The following is a 9,780-nucleotide window of genomic DNA, read 5'->3' as shown; positions in this document are numbered from 1 at the left end:
CTACAAGCCTCAGAAGGTACCCTTCCTGATCTCCATATCTGGCTTGAACTTGAAAGCTTTTGTATGCCTACCTCTGGACAGGGGTACTTTGTCCTTGCAGCCTGTTAGCACAGCATACAAACGCACTGAGAGGTGAATTTAGGGGAGTACTTGGGTTGAATTGTAGCCCCATCCTCTCCACTTCTGAGACCACCTCCCTCCTTCCTCAGCTTCTTGACTGGTGTCACCCACTGGGGACAGCCTGGTCTAGGAGGCAGTGGCTTAGGACCTTCTACCTTGTGGCTAAGGTTCCCCTCTACCCTTTCAGAGAGGTAGTGTGGAATAGGAGAAAACATTTCTGACTTGGAACCCAACAGGCCTGAATCAGACTCCGGCTTCTGCACTTAGAGACTAGAGAGTGTCAGCTAAGCCGCTCCTCGCTCCTCACCCGAGCCTCTCAGGTTTTCATTGGTGAGAAAGCACTGATGATGTCACCCTCAGAAAGGGGTTGGATTAAATGTGATAAGCGTGTAAAAGTGTTCTGTATATTGGGCTCTTTAAAAATATACATTAGGCTGTTAATAAACATTGGTTGAATATGAGTTGAAAAAAAAAAAGAAAGAAATGCTCTCCTTTGGACCATGCTCCACTTCCTTTCTGCTACTTTAAAGCGGAAGGCCAAGAACTGGCAATAAATGCTCTGCCAGTGCTGAAAGAGGAGTGGCATGTTGACAACAACACTTGTAACTGCAGCCAATGCCATGCACTAAACAGAGAGCCGTGTGCTTTTGTTTGCTGCTATAATAAAATACAAATACAAACACGTATGTAATATAATTAAATAAAATACCCAAGGCTGGGTAGCTTATAAAGAAAGCTTATTTCAGCTCATGGCTTTCTTTTCAGTGGAAAAATATTTTCTCATACAATATATTTCAATTATGTTTTCCCTTTCCTTAATTACTCCCTACTTATTCAAATTTATGAACTTTTCCTCTCTCTTAAAAAACAAACAAATGCAAAAACCAAGAAACACCACCCCTCAATAGAAAATCAAAATAAATAAGCAGAAGACAAAAAGATAAAAAGTGTTGAAACAAAGCAAAATTCTAGAAAAATACACTGAGCTCGTTTTGTGTTGGCTAAGTACTCCTGGGCGTGGGGTCTGCCCTGGTGTGGTTAATAAACTCAATGATACTCTATTAGAGACACTGCCAGCGGGTACCAATTGCAAATAACTTCTTGGTTAGGGGTGGAAGCACATGTTTCCTCTTCTCAGTGCTGGGACCTCATCTGGCTTGAACTTGACAGGTCCTGTACATGCTGCCTGTTACTCTGAGTTCATAAGTGCATCAGTCTTGCTGTATCTAGAAGACACTGCCTCCTTGGAGTCATCCATCATGTGGCTCTTTCTGACTCCTCTTCCACATGGATCCCTGAGTCTTGAGGGGAGGACTTTGATGAGCATTTATAAGAGTGCTTGAAAGTCTTGCACTCTCTGCACATCGCCTACTTTGTGGGTCTTATGTTAGTTCCTACCTAATGCAAGAAGCAGCTTCCCTGATAAGGGCTAGCTCATGGTTTTAGAAGCTGAACATCCAAACAGCATTGTGCAAGCTGTGGTGAGGGACTAGAAATCACTGTGACAGTTTGTAGGAAAGGGAGATGCAACATGTCAAAACAGGAAGCCAGAGAGTGATCCTGGGAGCAGGATAATAGTTTTTTCTGTTTTAAATCTTTGTGGTGCCAAGGATGAACTCATGCATGCGAGGCAGTGTTTGGGATGAACCCAACAGCCTCATGCATGGGAGGCAGTGTTCCAGATGGACCTGACAGCCTCATGTGTGGGAGGCAGTGTTCGGGATGGAACTGAGAGCCTCATGCATGGGAGGCAATGGTTCACTAAGCTACAACTCCATCCCAAATGCATTTTTTTAAAAATTTTTTTATTGTATTTTGACTGTGTACACATGAATGCAGGTGCCCAAGGAGACCAGAGTGACACTAGATTTTCCTGGAGTTGAACTTATAGCCAGTAGTAAGTGGGCAGATTCATAGTAAGTGGGTATTGGAAACAAAATTCTGGTCCCATGGAAGGGCAGTACCTGCTGAGTCATCTCTCTAGCAGGAAGCTACACTTTTATAAGAACACACTTTTAAGAAAACTAGCTCCCAATCCACGAGAAATGCCTAAATCGTCTAAGGGCAGTACCCAGTGACTCACCAACTTTTAAGCCCCTCTCTCAGTAGTCCTTGTCTTTAACATGACAAAACTGGAAACCAAACCTTCCAATAAACTATCCCTGTGAGACACATGAACAGTCTTTAAGTCCAAACCTGTGTGAGTTTCTTTCAATGGACAGCTTAGTCTTTTCAGTGACTGATCTTGCTTCAAGTCTGCTGAAGTTATGATCTGCAAACTCTCATTTGAAACACCTGACAACTGGAAGAGCAAAGAAACCCCAAAGTATTGTTGAGCAAGTCTCAGGAGGCAGCTTAATGCAGTGACACACAAGAAGGTCTCCCCTTTGGAAGCCAGAACAAAGGAAGAAAGAGCTGTTAGGTGAGAGAAAAGGATGCAGGAGGATATTCAGTTGTACCAAGGCCCAACCTGGGAACAAAACTACCCTCAGGGCCCAGTGGTCTCAGCAATGGTGAGGTCTCCCTGATGGTAATTAACAAGAAAGGGGAAATAACCATCATTTTCATCCTAAAAGGGCAGCCAATATTCTCTCAGCCCTTACCCTATGCTTCTTATCATGCTGACCATTTTACTTGTTCTACAGTGCTGGGGATGAGACCCAGGGCCCTGAGGATGTGCTAGATCCTGGCAAGAGCTCTAGCAGCTTGATACACTTTTCTGGGTGCTCTAACTGTTGGTACTATTGAGCTGTATCCCTATTGGTTTATTTATTGTATATGAGTGTTTTGTCTGCATGTATGCATACCATGTGCATACCAGCTGCCCACTGAAGTCAGGAATAGGCATTGGATTCCCTGGAGCTAAAGGTACAGGTACCACATGGGTTTCTGAAATTGAATCTGAGTCCTTTGCAAGAGCAGCCAGTGCTCTTAAGCATTGATTCATCTTCACAGCCCATCATTTAAAAAAAAATCTGAAGCAAACAAATGAAGGAGATGAGGTGTCCATTTTAAAACTGGTAATGGAAGCACAGGGGAAAAAAGACACCCAGAAATATTTAACAAACATGGTTACTTACACCACCTACAAATTATTCAAACTTAATATCATTCCAGTTAAATAACAGAGGTTTAAGCTCAGCTTTTGATGATATAGAAGACTGTCAACAAGATGGACAGACTCCCGCCTCTCACCTACAAGCACTGTAGGAGCTCAGGCAGTAGGTTGGTGAGGCAGGAGAGTGTGGAATCACAAACACTGCAGAGCTGGCTGACTGGGCTCCAGCCCCCACCAGTGCTGTTTTTCTTTACAACATCTCATGCAGCTCAGGCTGGCCTCCAGCTCTCTATGTATACAAATATGACCTTGAACTTCTGACCCCCAACCCCTGCCAATTGCTTGGATTATAGGCACACAGTGGTGTTGAGATGAAGCCAGGATCTAGCACATCCTGGCAAGAGCTCTACCAGCTTGATACACTTTTCTGGGTGCTCTAACTGTTGGTTCTTTCATGAAGACAGTAACTGATCAGTAAATATCAACCCATGATGACAGGAGTGAGCGGCCTCCAGTACATCCCTAAGGATGTAAGCACGCAGATACAGCTAAAAGCTGAAATACAGAGAATAGTAAACTCAACTACCAAGTCTATCTTGTGAAATGCAGAAACAAGAAAATTCCTAGACAAAGCAAAAATAAAATACTAATGCCAGTAATGGTCTCTGAAGAAGAGACTATATTGAGAAAAGCAGGTCTACTTCCCTTACCTAATGAAAACCAGTTTGACCCTGGTTGGGGCGGTCTTAATAATGGCAGATGCGTTCTGATGACTTCTTCCATAAAGAATCTGATTGTTTATCTGTTTGAGAAAAAATAAGAAATACTTGTAAAATTACAGCCTGAATATCCACATAATGAATAAACACATAAAGGTATCTATGTATATACTTAGAATTAAAACACGTCTTTACTTTTATGTGTGTATACAATTCACTAATGGTAAAAGTCTCAATATTCTTTATACTAGAGATTCACAGGGTAATTCTAAGTAACTATATAAAGTCTCCTAAATTCAACTGTGGCTATAGTTAATGAAGGACTAAGTTCCTTAACCCTGTTGCTAAACTGTATGAGAATAGTAGTTGAGCTTAATGCAAAGTTTTATGACAGATACCTCATTTTCTATAGTTTTTCCAGATTCCTAAAGAATGTAGAAAACAGACCAAACTGTACTATATATGCAGCTCTAGAGGGCCCATTAAACAGGGTCCTGAAAGTGTATCATGGTTATTACACAGAATAAATTTTGTTACCACAGGAGATAAATATTATATACCTGTTTTAAGTTGACTTTTTGACCAAGTAATTACATAGGACATCTTACTGTAGACAAACAGCTAGTCATCTGTTCATGTCCAAGATGTACCAAGATTATAATCTGACTGGTGCTGCGGATTGGTTCTAATGCTTTGAATTAATCCAGCTCCCCAAGTCAGGAATCTGCTTGTCCAAATGCTGAAGGTCCTTGTCCTCAGTTGATTTTGATTATCAATAAAGTGCCAACGGCCAATGGTTGGGCAGGTAGATGGAGGCAGGACCTTTAGATTTGTGCAGGCTACGAACTGGGAGGAGAGATTGCCATGTCTCAGAGGGAGAGGGATCAGATTTAGAGCTGCTGAAAGAAAATCATCCAAAATGGAGGTGAGAAGGAATGCAGCCTGTGGAAGGGCTGCCCAGAAGCACCTTGGGCAGGAAAGACTAGGAAACCGCCCAGAAGGAACAGGGCAACAACAAAAAAAAATTATATAGAATAGAGGGCGTTAGGCCAGCAGGAATACTGGAGGAAAAGAATGCTCACTGTGGGGAGGATTAGAACTGCCCAGCTTTTGAGCTTGTCAAGGCATATTAAAATTAACTGGTTGTGTGTGTGTGTCTTTCATTCACAACTCCAGTTAGCTCTTGGGCGGGTGTGCTCATGTGTGCGACCTGTCTTGCTGCTGCAGACTGGACTCACCTAGATTTGATAGAACAGTAGATCTAAACTATTTTCACTGCAGTTCTTCCCACTGATACATTATGATAATAACTATAATTACTCTCTTATACCTTCCATATAATTCTGTTTTCCCCATCTGTTTGATAAGTAACTAATGACCTGCATTGTTATGTTAACCCTGTATAACTGTGGCTCTGATAACATCTATCATCTTATGGCTGGTACAGTACACTCAACGATAGATACTCAAGGGATGAGTCTCTTGAAATTGGTGCTTAATCCATCTGCCCTTGATGTCTGTATTATGATGAATCTGACAACACAATTGACGTATCTTTGAAAACACTGTTTTCATTGAAGTGGTTATGGTGAGAAATTAGGAAGAAACACACTTCAAACGATGGGATCAAAGTGGAGTACTTTTTCTTACTGGCTTAAAGGAAGCCAGTCCACCCTGTGCCTAAGGCTATCTGGCCATGGCTACTGGGATACTGCTTTTCTCTGTCTTTTATTCCATCTGGCTTTGTTTTCTTATTCTCCACCAAGATCATCAGTCTCAGAAATGCATGGATCCCCACACTCCCAGTTATCTGTGCCTCACTTTCCTAATGTCTAATGGATTTCAAGCAGCTGCTCCCAAGTAGACCTGAGAACTATAAGGAGAAAAGCTGTCACAGTTCAGGAGGTCCTCTTAAAACCTGTATTCAGACGCTCACCTTTTCTGCTGTTAAACTTCAGTATTCATGCATTTAATAATGTGCTTATAGCCCAGATTTCCAATACTATCGATCACACTAATACTAATGTACAAATACTTTCATGGTTTTATTTTTCATACAAACAGACACAGACAGACATGTAGACACATATACACAGAGAGACATACAGAAACAGACAGACAGGCACACTGACTTTCCCATTTTCCTTCTTGGTGCTAGAGTTTAAAGTCAGGCCCTTTCATGCACTAAATATGTACTGCTCAGAACATAGTAGGACACCAACCTAAATAATATCTTCTCTAATTGAGTCACCAGGCAAAGGATCTAGAGTAATGCGAAAAGCTCTGACAGGACAGTGCCATGGCTGCTGTGCCCATAACTGTGGCCTTGACTGTGATGGCAGCTGCTCACTGGCAATGCTTAGGAAGTGCTACACAGTGGAAAACACAAGTAACCAAAGACACAGCGGACTCTGACTTTACTAGATTAGATCTAGAAGGAAGACTGAGACTTCTAGGCAAAAAACCAAAACCAAAACCAACCAAAAAGCCTTCTTTTTCACTTTAAAAATGATGTAACTAGGGACTAGTAAGATGGCAGAATGAGTACTTGCAGCCAAACCTGAAGATATGAGTTTGATACCTGGTACCCTCATGATGGAAAGTGGGAACAGACTCTCACAAGTCGTTTTCTAACCTCTATACACATGTGTGTATACATATACATATACATATACATATACATATACATATACATATACATATACATATACATATACATATACATATACACACACACACACTTAGCTGCAAACAATCTGTGTGGAAATTAGAGTACCAATCAATGGGATTGGTATTATTATAAGACATGATTGGGTAGACATTCCTGTAACCCCAACACTAGCAAGAGGCAGTGGCTAGAGGATTGTGAGTTTGGAGAGAGAGAGAGAGAGAGAGAGAGAGAGAGAGAGAGAGAGAGAGAGAGAGAGAGAGAATGAATCTCTCTACTATGTGAGGGTTACAGCAGTGAGGAGGCAGTCTGTCAACCAAAAAGGAGGCTTCCCCAGAGTCTAGTGCTGTGATTTCAGGCTTCCCAGCCTATTGAACTGTGAGAAATATGTGTGTGTGTGTGTGACCTCAGCCACTTTGGCATTTGATATAGCCACCCAAAGTGACAAAGACAATGGCTTGAACTAATTTCTATTCATTGAAACTAATTATTTCCATTTATGTATTTTCTTGTCATTCTAAATATCTACATTAACTTAGACTCTCTTCAGTCTCAGAGTCTGAGGTGCTCAGACTTTGCCTTGGCACACAAACAGAAGAAGAAAGAGGAAACAGACTTTCTGTACACAGGAGATTTCTATTAGATATTATTTTTTAGGAAGATTTCTATTAGATATTATTTTTTAAAGATTTATTTATTTATTATATTTAAGTACACTGTAGTTGTCTTCAGACACTCTAAAGAGGAAGTCAGATCTCATTACGGATGGTTGTGAGCCACCATGTGGTTGCTGGGATTTGAACTCAGGACCTTTGGGACTGAGTAGTCAGTACTCTAAACCATTGAGCCATCTCTCCAGCCCCCTCTATTAGATATTATTATTATTATCATTATCATCATCATCGTTATTATTGTGCTGGGGTTTGAACCTAGGACCTCTCACATGCCAAACAGGTACTCTACCATTCAGTCATATCCCCAGGCAAATCTTTCTCTATGTATACCTCCTTACCTGCCTACCTCTGTCTGTTTGTCTGTCTGTCTATCATCTATTAATATCTATCTATCTATCTATCTATCTATCTATCTATCTATCATCTAGTAATTTATAGACAAGGAAGGCCTCACTATGTAGCCTAGGCTGGTTTTGCCAGTGTGATGCTCCTGCCTCAACCTCCTTAGCATTGAGATTAAAGGTGCTCATCACCACCTGCCCAGTGCCATCTATGTGCCTGCCTAGCCATTCTGGTTTTCTGAGTTGCTTTTGGGTTCCTCTAGCTTTCAATGACAACTGGGGACTTCTGTGTCTTTCCAGATATTAATTTCTGTTTCAGCTCTTGACCCCTGGCCCCAGAAAAAGCAACAATAGGCATATCTATGTGAGTTAATTTTCTTCCAGGCTCTGAAACTCAAATCCCATTTAGGAACAAATTACAGCCACTCTGGATTCCAAGGCCCCATACAACAGCCATGTCTGCATTTTCTAAGCTGGTGAGTCATACTGCAGGTTTCCAGGCCACCTGACTTCCCCCTCAGGGTTTGCCTTCTGCCTCTGTAGAGAGAAAGAACAAACCCTCAGTATGAGGGCAAGCCTGACCAGGATGGGAGAACTGGTTGCAGTATTTGTACTTTGCAGCCAAAGTTGAGTTTCAGCAAAAGTAAATGGACAAAAATGCCTTCCTACTGTAGCATAAACTTTCACTTTTAAAGTCTTTAATGAGATTTGTTTTAATCAAATTAATTATGCAAAACTATTAAAGAGATAAGCTTTTAACTACTCTTACTTTTCCCCAGTTCATCTGAACAGGAATGTAAATTGATGCTGAAAAGCAGCTCAATTAAATCTATTCAAATGACATATCAAATTGAAAGTAAAAGTTAATTAACTTAAGCTAGGGTTGAAAATATTAATTATACAAAATTAAAATTTAGGTTAAGTAACAGATTTGCCTAAGGTTTGAACATCGTCATAATTTATTACACTCAACAATCCCCTTCCCATTCTTTCTTCTGCAAAGAAAACTGGCATATTATACAAACTGTAAGCTGTTATTAGAGAGCCGAACTGAACTCACACTACATGAGTGGCTGGTAATAAAATCAGAGCCCTCCCCTACCTGCACTTGGAAGTCCCTTCTGAATGTCATATTTTAAGGCCTTAGAATCAATACTTTCACTTTCAAAATAACCTGAATGCAAACCACATGGGAAAAATCAACACATTATATTTATAACCATCAATCCTTTATTATTTTTTGGTGTTGAAGATCAAATGCAGGACCTAGAATATGCTAGGCAAGTGCTCAGTCACCAAAGAACATTCCAGATCTTTTCAACTTTATTTTGAGATAGGGTCTTAATAGATTGCCTCAGATTACAGGTACACACTACCATACCCAGCTGTCAGTTAACTCCTGGTTGAATGGTTCCATTTCTATGGATTTATCCTAAAAAGGCTAAAAAACGGAGGAGGCATCAACATGCCAGCACAGCTATACTTTTAATCAAGAAGAAGTAGGAAAACTGCAGTCTCCTAATCTGTCATGGTGACAATGGAAAGGACTGAGGAAGGTGATGTGTGTAGATGTGTGGTCATGAGATCAGCAGTGCTGAGTGGGAAACACAGCAGACATCATGGGACCACTTTTAGGTTTAAAGTGCCTGCGTGAGTTTAAAGAACTTGCTCTAGCAGTTGTGCTCTGTGGGGACAGTTTTCTGTATCAGTATTTTAAAACATTTTTGTCACATTTTATTTATTCTGTGTGTACAAACACATACATGTACATGTCTGTCATGACAGGAGTGTGAAGGCTTTAGTGTAGTCCTCTCCCTCTGCCATGGACTCTCGAGACCAAGTTCAGGTCACTGAGTTTATGTGGCCAGAGCTTTCCCACTGACCATCTGCTGATGGTATATGCCAGTGAGGCCAGGGAGGCCTGTGAGCACGGGGAGGGAGGTCGATGCAGGGCTGCAGGCTGGAAGTTAGTCTGGGCTACATTGTGACATCTGTGTACAAAACCCAGGTTTGCAATAATCAGCAGATACTACAGAAAAAATAATCACATTCGTTTTTTTCCTTAAAAAAGGAAAGAAGCCGGGCGGTGGTGGCGCATGCCTTTAATCCCAGCACTTGGGAGGCAGAGGCAGGAGGATTTCTGAGTTCGAGGCCAGCCTGGTCTACAAAGTGAGTTCCAGGACAGCCAGGGCTATACAGA

General features: G+C 41.3%; 1 protein-coding gene across 7 annotated transcripts in view; it reads right to left on the bottom strand.

The window, feature by feature from the left end:
• Window positions 1–9,780, bottom strand: part of Patj (PATJ crumbs cell polarity complex component) — a 314,627-nt gene that overhangs the window by 121,371 nt on the left and 183,476 nt on the right. For all 7 annotated transcript variants that reach the window (XM_021159452.2, XM_029475856.1, XM_029475854.1 and 4 more), the window contains one exon: window positions 3,889–3,980. In XM_021159452.2, the coding sequence (XP_021015111.1) occupies window positions 3,889–3,980 (92 nt within the window). The remainder of the gene's footprint in view (window positions 1–3,888; window positions 3,981–9,780) is intronic.

Source organism: Mus caroli, chromosome 4 (assembly GCF_900094665.2).
Source record: "Mus caroli chromosome 4, CAROLI_EIJ_v1.1, whole genome shotgun sequence".
NCBI classification, from domain to species: Eukaryota; Metazoa; Chordata; class Mammalia; order Rodentia; family Muridae; genus Mus; species Mus caroli.
This window is presented reverse-complemented; position numbering and strand designations above follow the sequence as displayed.